The sequence below is a fragment of the Pristis pectinata genome, chromosome 10, assembly GCF_009764475.1.
Source record: "Pristis pectinata isolate sPriPec2 chromosome 10, sPriPec2.1.pri, whole genome shotgun sequence".
NCBI classification, from domain to species: domain Eukaryota; kingdom Metazoa; phylum Chordata; class Chondrichthyes; order Rhinopristiformes; family Pristidae; genus Pristis; species Pristis pectinata.
The window spans coordinates 83854589-83870234 of record NC_067414.1 but is presented as its reverse complement, the minus strand read 5'-3'; the positions used below and the strand labels follow the sequence as shown (position 1 = coordinate 83870234).

General features: G+C 45.6%; 1 protein-coding gene across 8 annotated transcripts in view; it reads left to right on the top strand.

Moving 5' to 3' along the window:
• sesn1 (sestrin 1) overlaps positions 1–15646 on the top strand; it is a 76896-nt gene that overhangs the window by 42114 nt on the left and 19136 nt on the right. Inside the window, exon 1 of one of the 8 annotated variants that reach the window (XM_052025089.1) lies at positions 13888–14075. The exons of 6 other annotated variants lie outside the window; for them this stretch is intronic. In XM_052025089.1, the coding sequence (XP_051881049.1) occupies positions 13989–14075 (87 nt within the window). In that variant the 5' untranslated portion in view covers positions 13888–13988. Of the gene's footprint in view, positions 1–13887; positions 14076–15646 lie in introns of those variants that run through there. One more of the 8 variants, XM_052025085.1, reaches the window with a different exon arrangement.

Here is a 15646-nt window from a genome sequence, read left to right as displayed (position 1 = left end):
GACTATCCCTAATAAGCCCACACTTTACCAAATATAAGTAAATCCTATCCCTAAAAATACTCCCCAGTAATTTCCCTACCACCGGTTTATAATTTCCTGGATTGTCTCCATTGCCCTTCTTAAACAAAGGAACAAGATAAGATAAGATATTTATTTATTTATTAGTCACATGTGCATCGAAACACACAGTGAAATGCATCTTTTGCTTAGAGTGTTCTGGGGGCAGCCCACAAGTGTCACCACGCTTCCGGCGCCAACGTAGCATGCCCACAACTTCCTAACCTGTACGTCTTTGGAACGTGGGAAGAAACCGGAGCACCTAAAGGAAACCCACGCAGACATGGGGAGAACATACAAACTCCTTTCAGACAGCAGCCGGACTTGAACCCGGGTCGCTGGCGCTGTAATAGCGTTACGCTATACTCCAGTCCTCTGGGACCTCGTCTGTGGCTGAAGAAGATACAAAGATCTTTATCAAGGCCTGAGCAATCTCCTCTCTTTCCCCTCTTAAGAACCTGGGATAAATCCCATCAGGCCCTGGGAACTTATCCACTTTAATCTTCTTTAGTAAAACCAACACAGCCTCCTCCTTGATCTTAACGTGCCCTAGATTATTAGCATACCCCACACTGATCTCACTATCCTCCATATTCTTCTTCTTGGTGAATATTAGTACCTTGCCCACATCCTCTGGCTCCAGGCATAAATTCCCTCTTTTATCCTTCAGTGGTCCTATTCTCTCCCTAGTTACCCTCTTGTTTTAATGTATGTATAAAATGTCTTTGGATTTTCCTTAATCCTACTCGCCAAATACATTTCATGGCCTATTTTGGCTCTCTTAAAACCCTGCTTGACTTCTTTCCTGCTTTCATTATATTCTTTGAGGGTCCTATCTGATTTCAGCTTCCTAAACCTTACATTCAATATGCTTCCTTTTTCTTTCTGACTAAATTCACATCTCCCCACCAATATTGCCTAATGCACACAAACAGCATTTTATTCTGAGAACTTGCTAAATACTTTTCTGAAAAATATTAAATGTGCACTTTACTTTTTGAAATCTTTTTTGTCATTTGTTTGGTGTGAAAAGAATTTACTGTGCCGTTTAATGTGTAAGATGGAAGAATGGAGAGCATTCTTTTTAGCTGAGATGGTAATGCTGATAATTATGAATTCAGTCGTCTCAACATCAATGTTAATATTGAGCAATATGTAAAATATAATGGAAAATTTATGGATGGCAGCCTATTGGGTACATTCTATTCATGTGTTTCCAGCTGACAGTAAATAATAGCCAACCTGATGAATATATATCAAGTATCCTAAGATGTACTATTCTATGTTCTACATGTTTCAGTCATCTCATAATTAAGAAAGAGGATTATGAACTTGTCACCGAACGACCTTCAATGGTTTCATGTGTTACCTTGATGGTTGTCCATGACTTTGTAGGAAGGATACTGTAATTGTAAAGTAGAGTGAAAAAAGAGCTAGCGGATGAGAGAGAATGGGACCGGTATAGAGACGTAGGTTGGTCTCTGTTTAAAAATTAGACATTCTCATTAATAATTAATTGGTCAATATTTATTATGCAAACTGTCAATGTAAGTTTATCACATTGCAATCACACTGCTGCCAATAGTAGTGCTGTGTGTCTCAGCTGGACCAATGCAATTACAGCTTGTATCCATTGGTTGTGAACATTGCAATTTTAATTGAATAAATTGACAGGAAGTGTGCACAGAAGTAAGATAATCCCATACTGCCTGTGGGTAATTAGAGAAAATGTCCACTTTTGTGATCATCTTATTGTTAGATGATACAGCCTGACCTGCTGCACGCGTCTGACATCTTGCAATTCACAACATTTTACACTTCTTGGTCTGTATTCACACACTCTAATTGCTCACTCTATCATAGTTATTCCCTTTGTCCTATCTATCCATTGCCCCCACCCCCACTCCACTCACCTTCTGTGCAACTGACAACCAAGTTGTTTTTCTGTTTCCCAGTTCTGACAAAAGGGTCTTTGACCTGAAACACTTCACTTGAAAACAAGCTGCTTGTCCTGTGCAGTGTTTCCAACATTTTCTGGTTTTATTTTAAATAAGAATACTTATTTCCACTTCTGTAACATCAGCCCTGTTTCAACTTGCTGCTGCTGAAACACTCATCCATTCTTGACTGAACTTTTGCTGTGTTAAGGAGGCCACAAGAATGCAAGTTGCTATAATATTTATCAAGAATAGAAATTCACGAAACAGAGGTTGAGCAAGGAAGGTAGCTAGGTTACTTAAGTGAGAAAACTATTGTGGTACTTGAGTTTGCAACTGTTAGAGACTAGAAATTTTAAATGTGGTGTGATTTGCTGGAAGCCAGGCAGGAAGGCTTTATTTAAGAAGAATCCTGGTTTCCATCAAGGTCATGTTATATTATCCACAATAAACTTATTGACAGCAAAATGAATCGGCATTTGTTCAGGAAGGTGTGGAGTGGGCTGATAGCTGATCCACTGACATTGTCAATGGATGAGAAGGACACTGGCAAGCTTGGATCTTGGTAGTTACCCTGGGTGGGTAGCAGGGACTAAGATGAGGCAACTGAACTGCTGCTCATAAGATGGAAAAGAGTTCTTCATGAGCCTTTGGAGTTACCAAATCAAGGAACAGAGGGAAGCAGTAGATTTCTAGGAGGAAGTTGAAACTAGAATGGCAACAGAAATATAGGAAGGTCAAGAAATGCTAGTTTAACATGGGCAGAGGGGAAATGAAAGGAAATATCATGATAGGACAAAGGAGACTACAATGGGCATGAAGTTTTATTTTAAAGAAAAGGGAGTAAAAGCTAGAAATAAAACAAACGATAGATGCTCTGGTCTGGAGTGGATGCCAGAATGTATGCATGAATGATGCCAGAATGAGAAAGCTCAAGTGTACATAGAAACTGTTATTTTGATGTCCATAGAATTCCAAGAATTTGGAACCACAATATGAAATATATTTCAATGCTCATTTAAAGTTTGAAGTTATTTGAGTGTTAAAGCAGAGCTACAGAAACTAGTTACTGAATTATTCAGCAGAGTTGAGTATTGATTTTGGAAGAGAACCAAAAGTTGGTAAATAATATTTGAGCAGAGTCACTGTTGTTGAAAAGATCACAGTAAATACAAAATCTTGTCAGGTGAGAGTTGTAATGGGTCTTGCTTAAGTATCTTGAATGTATATGAATCTTTGGAAGTGGTAGGACATGTTGAGAAGGTGGTTAGGAAACCCAAGGAAAACATGAACCATTTCTTGTATCAATGAGCCAACTCTCAGCAAAAACAAACATCATACACTATCAGCAGTGCAACTTTTGGTCAGTTAAGGAAAAGACTGCTTGAAGATCAAGATCTCACAAAACTCTGTCTACAGGGCAGCAGTGATTCCTGCTTCTGAGTCCTGAACTACCTACAGCAGGCACCTCAAGACACTGGAAATATAAAACCAATCCTGCCTTTGCAAAATCCTTAATTCATTGGAAGGATTCATTGGAACCAACATCAGGATCCTCTCCCAGGCCACATCACAAGCATTGAAGCCCGAATTACATTAAGTTGGCTCCATTGGGCAGGCCATGTTGTTTGCATGCCTGACAACTGACTGCCAGAAAAGGCGCTCTATTCCATGCTCTGTCATGGGAACTAATTTCCAGGCAGACACAGGAAAAAGTTCAAGAAAGTGATCAAAGCCTCCTCATTAAAAAAAAAATGCAATACCTCCACCTACTCCTGAGAATCTCTGGCCCATGACTGCACAAAGTGGAGAAATAGCATTTGGCACCATCTCACAAACAGCCTGCTCCACCAGGCATCTCCTATTCCATCTATAGAAGAGGCTACAGTTCCCATGTTGGCCTCATCAGTGACCTCGGAACCCACAAAAGCAAAATGGAAGCAAGTCATTCTTGTTTTAGTTTTTCTTCTCTTCCTTAACCACTCTGTGGGAATCGAGGAAGACTTGCTTTCCCTCTGGTTTTGTGGATTCTGTTATGGCTAAGGAGACCAATGTGGGAACTGCAGACTTTTCCTACAGGTGGGTGAGGTCCTGGCTCCTGGAGTGGATGGTGGGTAGCTTGTGAGGTAATGTGTACCTTGCACCATTTATGCAGGGCTTCTGTTTTCTCCCAATGCATGCCCTTGAGGTTCTTGATACTGTGTTGTTATGTGTTATTATGTAGTTCTAATAAAGAACTACAGATCCCAGTAGGCAATGCAAGGGGTCACATGGGGGAACCGGAAGTGGCTGTAAAAAGAGAGGGAAAGCAAGCCACTCTGGTGTTGGTTAATAAAAATATTCAGAAGTTTGCCTCTTGATGAAGAACAAACATAACATGGTGTCAGAAGTTGGTGTGAGGTCTGAATAGGGAGAGTAGATGAATACTGTGTACAATTGAGAAAGAGACTCTGAGTACAAAAGAAAAGCTGTAATAAGATAGAGAAAAAGCTGGCCAGCGTGGTGCGGGAGCACGTTGTTCCTGAAGTTCAGCAGTCACCGGATTTGCCAAGAGAGATTCAGGTGAGAGGCCGAGAGTTCCCGTTATGGATAAGCTAAGTCCTCCCACGCCTATGCAGTTTACTGGCAATCTAACCGATAATTGGAAATGCTTCAAACAGCGATTCAACATATATGAGATGCTAGTGGAGTGGGGGGGAGCAATGAAAAATTGAAAGCATCTATTTTTCTGCACGTGATTGGCGAAAATGCTTTGGACATCTATAACAGCTTTCAAATTGATAAGACAGCTTTTGATTTGGGTACTGTGATGAAAAAATATGAGGAATATTTTATCCCAAGTAAAAACATCACATTTGAGAGATTTTTTTTCCTGTGACCAGAAACAAGGTGTTAACTTCGACCAATACTTAGCTGAGCTTCACACACTGAGTAAGTCTTGTGAATTTGGAGATTTGAGAAACTCACTAGTTAAAGACAGAATAGTTTGTGGAATTCCAGATAATGGACTCTGAGAAAGACTTGCGTGAAAAAGATTTGACCCTGGAAAAGGCGGTGAATATGTGTAGGTCAGCAGGAACCACCTGAGCACAAGCTAAGGAGCTGCACAGGGCAGACACAACAGTGCATGCTGTGAAAACAGAGAAGCAGCACACAAGGCATTTCTGAAAGCAACAGCAAAGAGGAAGGCTCAAACAGCAAATGCAGCAAATGTGGAGGTAGACACATTCCAAAGATGTGTCCTGCTTATGGCAAGTCCTGCAAAAGCTGTGGGAAGAAGAATCACTTTGCAAAGTGTTGCAAAGCTGAGGCTAACAAGAGAAAGGTGCACACAGTTGATGAGGAAATGGAGGAATTCTTTGTGGATTCTGTACAGACTGTGGCTGATGGTAAAACGGAATGGATTGTTCCAGTAACTGTGAATGAGACAGTACTCATTCAAGCTTGACACCGGAGCTCAAGAGAATCTGTTATCCATTGTTGATTATAAGACTCTCACAGTAAAGATAAGATTTACCCTGTGAAGTTAAAAGTGACAGGCTACACTGGAGAGAAAGTTCCAGTAAAAGGGGACTGTATGGTGACCTTTAAGCACAAGGGGCAGCACTTAAAATCACAGCTACAGATTGTAGAGAAGAGTACAGCCAATATTAGGTCTGAGTGCATGTGAGAAGCTCAACCTAGTGAACAGAGTTTTCATAGTAGCTTCACATACCAAAGGTGACCACACAATACTCATGGAAGAGTATGTAGATGTCTTTGAGGGGCTCAGATGCTTACCTGGTGTACACAAAATTCACATTGATGAGGCAATGGCTCCTGTTGTCTATGCATGCAGGAAAGTTCTGTTTCAACTTAGAGATAAACTTAAACAAGAACTAGCACGCATGGAATGGATGAATGTCATACAGAGAATTGAAGAACCAACAGATTGGGTGAGTTCACTGGTCATTGTGCAAAAGAAAAATGGAACATTGCGGATATGTCTAGACCCAAGATATCTCAAAGCCATCAAGAGAGAGCATTTTAAATTGCCAACACGGGAGGAGATCATGTCCTGGTTTTCAGGTGCCAAACGGTGTAGCAAGCTCGACACATCGTCTGGGTTTTGGCAGATGAAGTTTGATGAGGCAAGTTTGAGACTGTGTACTTTTAACACACCACGGAAGATATCACTATCTTCGGCTGCCATATCGGATCTTGTCCGCACCAGAAGTCTACCATAAAACTATCGACATGATTTTTAAGGGCATACCTGGTGTCGAGACCACGATGGATGACATCGTCTGGGGGTCCACCAAGGAGGAACATGATACTCGACTGAGACAAGTGCTTGACGTGACAAGGAATGTCAATTTGAAATTAAATAAAGAGAAATGTGAGTTTGGTGTTAAGACACTGATCTTCATAGGAGATGTCATATCTGAAGAGGGAGTGAAGCCTGACCCAAGAAAGACATCAGCCATTGAAAACCTGTAGAGGCCCCAAAACAGAGGAGGTGAGACATTTCTTAGGAATGGTAACTACCTGGCTAAGTTCATCCCTCAACTGTCAACAGTGTCAGCACCACTTAGGTCACTCCTTGAGCAACAAAATGAAAGGATTTGGTCTCATGAACAAGAAGAATGTTTCCAGATGTTGAAAAGGGTCCTAACTGAAGAGCCCGTGCTGAAGTTTTATGATCTGGAAAGGTATATCAGGATATCAGCTGATGCGTCCCAGCACGGCCTTGGATCAGTACTACTGCAGCAGCATGATGGCACATGGCAACTTGTGGCATATGCATTCAAGGGCTTTAACAAGTGCGGAAGCCAACTATGCAAGGTAGAGAAAGAGCTTCTTGCCAGTACATATGCATGTGAAAGCTTCCATCAGTATGTCTATGGGCAAGCTATTGAAGTGGAGACAGACCATAAACTATTGGTCTCCATTATGTTCAAACCACTGAATGACTGTCCCATGAGGATACAGCGCATATTGATAAGGCTGCAGAAATATGATGTGAAAATTATCTACACACCGGGAAAGTATATGTTTGCTGCTGATGTGCTGTCTCGATCAGTCGACAAGACAGAAAAAAGTGACCAACAGGTTAATGCAGATATACAGGCCCATGTCAACATGATTGTCACCTCTCTTCCGTATCTCCGGATAGAACAGAGCAGATTAGGAAAGCAGCAGAGGCAGATGAAACAATGAAAGTACTCAATGATACAATACAGAGAGGATGGCCAGCAAAGGATGACTGTCCAATGTGTATTCAGGATCATTGGGCATGCAGAGCTGAACTGTCAGTAGTGAAAGATATGGTCTTCAAAGGGAACAGGTTTGTGATTCCAGTGGCACTACGCAAGGAGATGCTCCAGAAGATACACGAAGGGCATCTTGGGGAGGAAAAATGTAAATGTAGAGCACGTGAAGTGATGTACTGGCCAAGAATGAACCAAGACATCAGCTGGACCACTGCTTCATGTGAAATATGACTTACCTACAGACCAAAGCAGCAAGCAGAACCACTTACACCACACCCTGTACCAGACAGGCCATATTTCAAAGAGTGGATTTGTTTGACTGTAATGGGAAGAACCATATTGTTGTAACAGACTACTTTTCCAATTACCCAGAGGTTGTGACACTGCAATCAACATCCAGCAAAGCAGTTATCACGTTCCTGAAAGCTGTGTTTGCGAGGCATGGAGTTCCATGTAAAGTAGTATCAGACAATGGTGCACAATTTTTGAGCTGTGAATTTGAATCCTTTGCCAATGTTTGGGGGTTTCGACATATAACATCAAGCCCACATCACCCAAAATCTAATTGCCTAGCAGAGAGTTCAGTTAAGGTGGTGAACAGCCTCATGAAGAAAGTGCAAGATGGATGAGAGGATTTCCACAGAAGTCTAATGATTTACAGAAGTGCGCCACTGCAGAACGGCCTTTCACCAGCCCAAATGCTGATGGGTCGACGCATACGCACTAACCTTCTAATACATGAAAACCTGTTGACACCTGAAGGAGCACACAAGGTCAAACAGGCTAAAGAGGAAGGGAAAGAAAAACAGAAACAGAATCACAAGACAGCGAAAAGCCTACCAGTATAGAAGTCTGGGGATCAAGTGCGAATCCGAGATCATGATTCTGGCACATGGTCCATGCAAGGAGTTGTGCAAGAGGAAGTAAATCCACATTCATACCAGATCCAGATGGAGCAAGGGACACCTCTGAGGAGGAACCGCGTGGGTCTACAACCACAAGCTCCAACTCATGGCTGTGACACATCCCCTGTCAGTACACCAAAGGGGCAAGCATATGGAGAAAATGAACATGTACACCAGAGTTCCCAGGAAAACACCAACAGTAATGCAGCAAATGAAAGCAACACACCTGCGAAAACAAGTACCAGACCAAAAAGGACCATTAAACCACCTCAGAGACTGATTGAAAGCTGCTGAGTGGATAAGGGTGCTTGGCAGATTTATAAGGACAAAATATTGTGTTAGTTTTTCTTTATAGGGGGAAGATGTGTTATTATGTAGTTATAATAAAGAACTAAAGTTCCCAGTAGGCAATGCAAGGGGTCACATGGGGGAACAGGAAGTGGCTGTAAAAAGAGAGGGAAAGCAAGCCACTCTGGTGTTGGTTAATAAAAATGGTCAGATGTTAAACCCACGCGAAGTTTGTCTCTTGATGAAGAACAAACATAACAGATACCATCCTGAATATTCCTCCTTCCTTTTTGAGCAGTCATGGGCCAGGAGTTCCCAGGAGTCGGGGGGACGTTGCACTTCAAGAAAGCTTTAAGAAAATCCTTGAATCTTTTTCTCTATCCACTTGGTAATGTCCTCCCACAATAGAGTGGCAAATACTGGAAATCTAAAGATCTAAATCTAAAATAAAATGCTAGAAATATTCAGCAGGTCATGTCATATCTATGGGAAAAGAAACAGCTAATGTTTCAGGTCAAAAACCATTCATCAGAACTGGAATGGAAATAGTGTGTCTGTTCTGGGAGTCTGGTGTTGAGCATGTAAATGACATAGCTGACTAAGGATAAGTAGGGCCTTAATACCAGGCACATTAGCTAGGAGAGGATACTAATGTTGGTTTGCTTATCCTTCCATTGAATTTACGGGATTTTGTGAAGACAATATTGGTTATTTTAGAGTGCTGTAGCGATGGGCTACGCACTGAGCTAGAAATAACGACACGTAGTCGGTAGGTTGCACTCGAGACTGGTTTATTGCGAACCTCGCCACGCTGGCTTTTTAAAACAGTTAAGTTCCCGCGCTCTCCGGGCGGTGATGACGTCAGAGGTGTGCCACCAGAATCTCTTCCCGTGTGCGGGCTTTCTCCCCTCGCTGGTGGAGAAGGTGGCCCAGTGCTATTTTGTGGCTGGCCTCTCTGCCGACGCGCGTGCCCCTTGGGGCTGGTATGAACTCCCCTGGGACGACCAGGGGTGCGCCGTCCACCAGCTCAGCCGACGAGGTGTGCAGATCCTCTTTGGGTGCTGTGCGGATTCCGAGCAGGACCCAGGGAAGCTCGTCCACCCAGTCAGGCCCTTTCAGGCAGGCCATGAGAGCTGACTTCAAGTGACGGTGGAAACGTTCCACTAGTCCATTTGACTGTGGGTGGTAGGCAGTTGTGTGGTGTAACCATGCTCCCAACAGGCTGGCCACAGCTGACAACAGGCTGGAGGTGAACTGGGCACCTCTGTCAGAGGTAATGTGGGCCGGTACCCTGAAGTGTGCTACCCAGGTTGCAGTCAGCGCTCAGGTGCAGGAATCAGTGGTGGTGTCAGTGAGCGGGGCCGCCTCCGACCATCTCGTGAACCGGTCTACCACAGTTAGGAGGTACGGCGCTCCCCTCGACACCGGCAGGGGCCCCACGATATCCACATGAATGTGGTCGAACCCCCAGCAGGTGGGTTCGAACTGCTGCGGCAGGGCTTTGGAGTGCTGCTGCACCTTGGCCGCTTGACACTGTGCGCACGTTTTGGACCATTCGCTGACCTGTTTGCAAAGGCCGTGCCACATGAACCTGCTAGAGACCATCCGGACAGTTGTCCTAATAGATGGGTGCGCCAAGCCGTGTATGGAGTCGAAAACTCGCCGCTGCCGGGACAATGGGGCGAGGTTGGCCAGTAGCTACGTCACACAGGAGGGTCCTCCCACCTGGGCCTACCAGGAAGTCTTGCAGCTGCAAACCTGAGACTGCGGTCCTGTAGCTGGGCAACTCGTCGTCTGCCTGCTGCACCTCCGCCAGTGCTGCATAGTCCACCCCTGGGACAGGGCCTGGATAGCTGGCCTGGAGAGTGCGTCCGCCACAACATTGTCCTTTCCCGAGACATGCTGGATGTCTGTCGTGTACTTGGAGATGTAGGACAGATGTCACTGCTGGCAGGCCGACCAGGGATCGGACACCTTTGTGAACGCGAGGGTCAACGGTTTGTGGTCTGTGAACACGATGAAAGGCCTGCCCTCTAAGAAGTACCTGAAATGTCAGATTGCTATATATAGAGCCAACAGCTCCCAGTCGAAGACGCTGTACTTGAGTTCGGGTTGCCGCAGGTGCCTGCTGAAGAACGCCAGGGGTTGCCAGCGCCCCTCGATGAGTTGCTCCAGCACACCACCGACTGCCGTGTTTGATGCGTCCACTGTAAGGGTGGTTGGAACGTCCGTTCTGGGGTGCACCAGCATCGTGGCATCTACCAAGGCTTCCTTGGCTTGAATGAAAGCGGCCGCGGCCTCTTCGTCCCAAGTAATGTCCTTGCCTTTACCCGACATCAGGGTGAACAAAGGGCGCATGACACAGGTTGTTGAGGGGAGGAAATGGCGGTAGAAGTTGACCATACCCATGAACTCCTGCAAGCCTTTGACTGTGTTGGGCCGGGCGAAGTGGCAGATCGCGTCTACCTTGGCAGGTAGGCCCGTCTTTGGTAATCCTGTGGCCCAGGAAGTTGATGGTGTCGAGTCCGAACTGGTATTTGGCCGGGTTGATCGTGAGGCCAAGATCATTCAGGCAGGAGCAGAGCTGGCGGAGGTGGGACAGATGCTCCTGATGATTTCTGCTGGCTATGAGGATGTTGTCCAAGTAAAATGAACGCAAAATCCAGGTCGCGTCCCACTGCATCCATTAGCCGCTGGAACGTTTGTGCTGCATTTTTCAGGCCGAACGGCATTCGGACGAACTCGAACAGGCCGAATGGGGTAATGAGTGCTCTCTTGGGGATGTCTTCAGGGTGTACTGGGATTTGATGGTATCCCCGGACGAGGTCCACTTTGGAAAAGACGCTTGTCCCGTGCAGGTTTGCTGCAAAGTCGTGTATGTGTGGCACGGGGTAGCGGTCTGGGGTTATAGCCTTGCTCAGTTGACGGTAGTTGCTGCATGGTCTCCAGCCCCCAGCTGCTTTGGGCACCATGTGCAGGGGGGAGGCCCATGGGCTGTCTGACCTCTGTACGATCCCCAATTCCTCCATCCTCTTGAACTCCTCCTTCGCAAGGCGGAGCTTGTCCGGGGGAAGCCGTCGTGCGCGGGCGTGGAGCGGTGGTCCCTTGGTCAGAATGTGGTGCTGTATTCCGTGTCTGGGGATGGCTGCCATGAACTGCGGTGCCAGAACCGATGGGAAGTCTGCCAGAATTCTGGTGAATTCGTTGTCCGACAGCGTGACGGAGTCCAGGTGTGGGGCCAGCGACTTGGCTTCGCCCAAGGAGAACGTCTGGAAAGTCTTGGCATGGACCAGCCTTTTCCCGTGCAAGTCGACCAGTAGGCTGTGAGCTCACAAGAAGTCCGCCCCCAGGAGTGGTTGGGCCACGGCGGCCAGTGTGAAATCCCACGTGAACCAGCTGGTGCCGAACTGCAATTGCACTGTGCGGATGCCGTAGGTTCGTATCGTGCTACCGTTTGCGGCCTTCAGGGTGGGTCCCGGCTCCCTGTTGCAGGTGTGGTACGCCGTCGGGGGTAAGACGCTGATTTCCGCTCCGGTGTCGACCAAGAAGCGGCATCCCGACTGTTTGTCCCAGACGTACGAGAGGCTGTCCTGGTGGCCAGCCGCTATAGCTATTAGCAGCGGCTAGCCTTGGCATTTCCCGGGAACTCGCAGGGCGGGCGACACCGGTGGGCTTCTGTGCCCCACCGCTGGTGGTAGAAACACCACTGTGCATTGGCCTCCTCACTCCTGCCTCTGGGTTGTGTGCGCTCCGTTGCCGGGCCTGGTCTGTCCTGCCGTTGGGCCCGTGGCTTGGTAATCTGTCCGACGGACGCCCCGCTTTCCTCCTTGGCTTTCCACAGCACGTCTGTCCCGGCCACCACCTTCCAGGGTTCACTGAAATCTGCGTCGGCCAGTAGCAGATGTATGTCCTCGGGCAGTTGCTCTAGGAACGCCTGCTCGAACATGAGGCAGGGCTTGTGTCCATCAGCCAGGGCCAGTATCTCGTTCATTAATGCTGACGGCGGCCTGTCTCCCAAACCATCAAGGTGCAGCAAGCGGGCACCTTGCTCCCGCCGGGAGAGGCCAAAGGTCCTTATGAGCAGTGCTTTGAGTGCTGCATATTTGCCTTCCTTCGGGGGCGACCGTATGAAATCCTCAACCTGGGCAGCTGTCTCCTGGTCAAGGGAGCTCACCACGTAATAGTAACACGTGGAATCAGAAGTTATCTGCCGAATCTGGAACTGGGCCTCTGCTTGGTCAAAGCATCCAGAAGGGTGGCAGTTTTAGTGAAACTGCGTGAATGGATGAAGAGTTGATCATCTTTGGTCCAAATCCCGTTTGGACCGTCAGGGTCACCAATGTAGCGATGGGCTACGCACTGAGCTAGAAATAATGACATGCAGTCAGTAGGTTGCACTCGAGACTGGTTTATTGCGAACCTCGCCGCGCTGGCTTTTTGTTTAAAACAGTTCAGTTTCCGCACCCTCCAGGCGGCGATGACGTGAGAGGTGTGCCACCAGAACCTCTTCCCGCACGTGGGCTTTTTCCCCTCGCTGGTGGAGAAGGCGGCCCAGCGCCATTTTGTGGCTGGCCTCTCTGCCGACACGTGCGCCATTTTCGGAGCCGGTTCGCCTGCGTGGAAGGTGGGTCGCCACAGTGCCTTTAAATGCCTGCTGTAGGTAGTCCAGATCTCAGAAGCATATAGGAGGGCAAGGACCACTGGCTGAACACGAGTGGTTCAAAAACTGCATGATTTGGAGCAAGATTTTAGGTCAATGACTTTTCCTAAAGTTGGAAAATTAGAAACAAGTTTTGCTAATGCATAAACTCGAGGTCCCAAATATTTGTGACAAGGTACAAGATCACTGGCAACATAAAAACCCGCTTTAAAGAATTGGCATGGTTTCTGACAATTTTAAGCACGAAAATGTTGAGGCAAAACAAAATGCAAATTCGGAAGTTTTCATCATACCAGGAAAGCTTAGAAAGAGGTCTCCGGTTCAAAATGATAAAAGAAAAAAATATTTAACAGGTGTCCCTCTGTCCACCGAATAATTAATTGAACTAATAGGCAAATATGGGTTGAACAGAAAAAAACTGAAAATATTGCCATTTTGATTTTCTTTGTTTTTTAGCGTGGTAGCCGTCTAACATGGTAGAGATCGACTACTATCAGGGGGGAGGTGTGGCTTGCCGCCTTTATTTTTGTGAAATTTTGTCAAATCAGTTTTGTTTTACATCCAGCGAGTTATGACCTGCCGAGCTCTCACGGACCTCGAAATGTTGTTTCGAAGTTCTGTTCTGACTGACATTATGTAACATTGATCATAAACAAGCGCATTTGTTTCCTCTGCGATTGATTGGTCAATAATCGTGAAGCTTGTTTGTCACCATCTGAGTTCTGCCAATCGGCGACTGCGCCTGTGACCGACTGGGCGTGGTTGTCCCTCCAGCCGCTTGCCCCATCACAACAATCAAACACGCGCTGCTTCAGCAATAGTCGCAGTCGTGTGATAAGAGAGGCGAAGAATAGGGTTATATTTCTGTTTTGTTAATTTCGAGATAGAAATGAGGCTTGCAACCATACCAAACGTAAGAACGAAAGCCAACTGCAGCACGGTGAAAGAATTTCTGGTCTGCAGTAACTGTGAGCAGGTACGGTATGCAGCCGAGAACCCCTATGAATCGGGGCACCTAAGACAGTATCGTTCTCCTGTTAAGAAATAAGTGTTTAGCAGGTTAGGTTTAGGGTTCTGTTAAATGAAAAGTATTATTTCAAATGTCATTCGCGGATTGGCGTCTGTGTAGTTTGTGCCAAGTAACAATGTGCGTTTTTGTAGTGTCATTTATATCGGAAAGCGTCCTAGGGCATTTCTGAAAGTGATCAGTAATTTGTCAGTTTTGGTGGATATGCAACCCCTAGTGGAAGGATAAACGCGGTATGAGTAGTTCCAAAGTGGAGTGGCTACAGTGCCCAAAAGGGAAGTGGGAAAACATCTGATAAAGATAACTGATTAGGTATCACTTATGCAAAAGGAAACACTTCAAATAACCTTATGAAACCATGTTGGGTTTCGATGCAGTGGGAGTCAAACATTAGATTCACAGAGGCTGAAATGAGAACTTAAGGTTCAGTAATGATGGAACTGAAGAGACTTTCTGACACTCCATTTAAGAGTACCAGACCCTAAAAAGCTGTCTATACTTGGCTAGTTACAAGGTTGCTTTCACGTGTCCCCTGTGCCAATGATGCTGGTTATCTTGGGTCCCATTTTGGAACACATTGAGTATATAGATCTGATGCCGATGGAGAAGAAACAAAAATCATCACTGAGCCAAAGGTTATGAGGACTAGTGATGAAAGTGTGATCCAAGATTGTCTAAGGGGTTGAAGGGGTGGGGAGACGTGATATACTTGGAGCAAACAGACTGCAGGTTAGAGGGTTAGCTACCAGTGGTGGACTGAAGGGAAGGAATGAAATGGAAATCACAAGATGTTGAAGATGTGAAAGAATTCAAACATGAGGATCTTCTTTCTCCCTGAGCCATTGGAGAGTCAGCAGCCAGTCCAAGATAGAGAATTCAGGGATGATGAACAGTACTGACTTGGTGAAGAATGGAATACTGGTTGAGATGATTGAAAGTGAATGGGAGGCAAGCTGGGAGAACTTTGGAGAATTTGAGTCTGGAGGTCCCAAAGTCTGAGGGAAGGCACTTTAGATTAACTTTAATTTCAGAATTTGCAGATTTTTGTTTAATGTGCTTTGGATACATTTGGCTGTGAACGGTAATAATTGCTTCTCAGATACTTTGATGTGCAATTTCATAATGCCTTCAAATTTCAGCACTTCCTTGAAGAGGTTCTATTTAATTATTGCCTCTGTGTCTTGTAATACAAATAACACATTTGAGGTACTACCCCATATGCACATGAACACCTGCAGATTTCTCCAACACCTGTATGTGTAATATTTGTTGCATCATTTAACTTTTCTGGTTTTCTGTGATTCAAAACTTTATCCCAATATGCTTGGCAGTGTGTACAATATTTCACTGATACCTGAGAGGTTAGATTTTATTTTTAGCTCTCTAAGTAAAATGACAAGGAAATGGTATAAGAAGTTAAATCTAATGTTAAAACTTGGATGCTTTTCCAAAAAAGCCATATTGGAATCTAATGTGTGCATCTTAGTTCCCATTTCCAATTACCACATCTATTTACATTA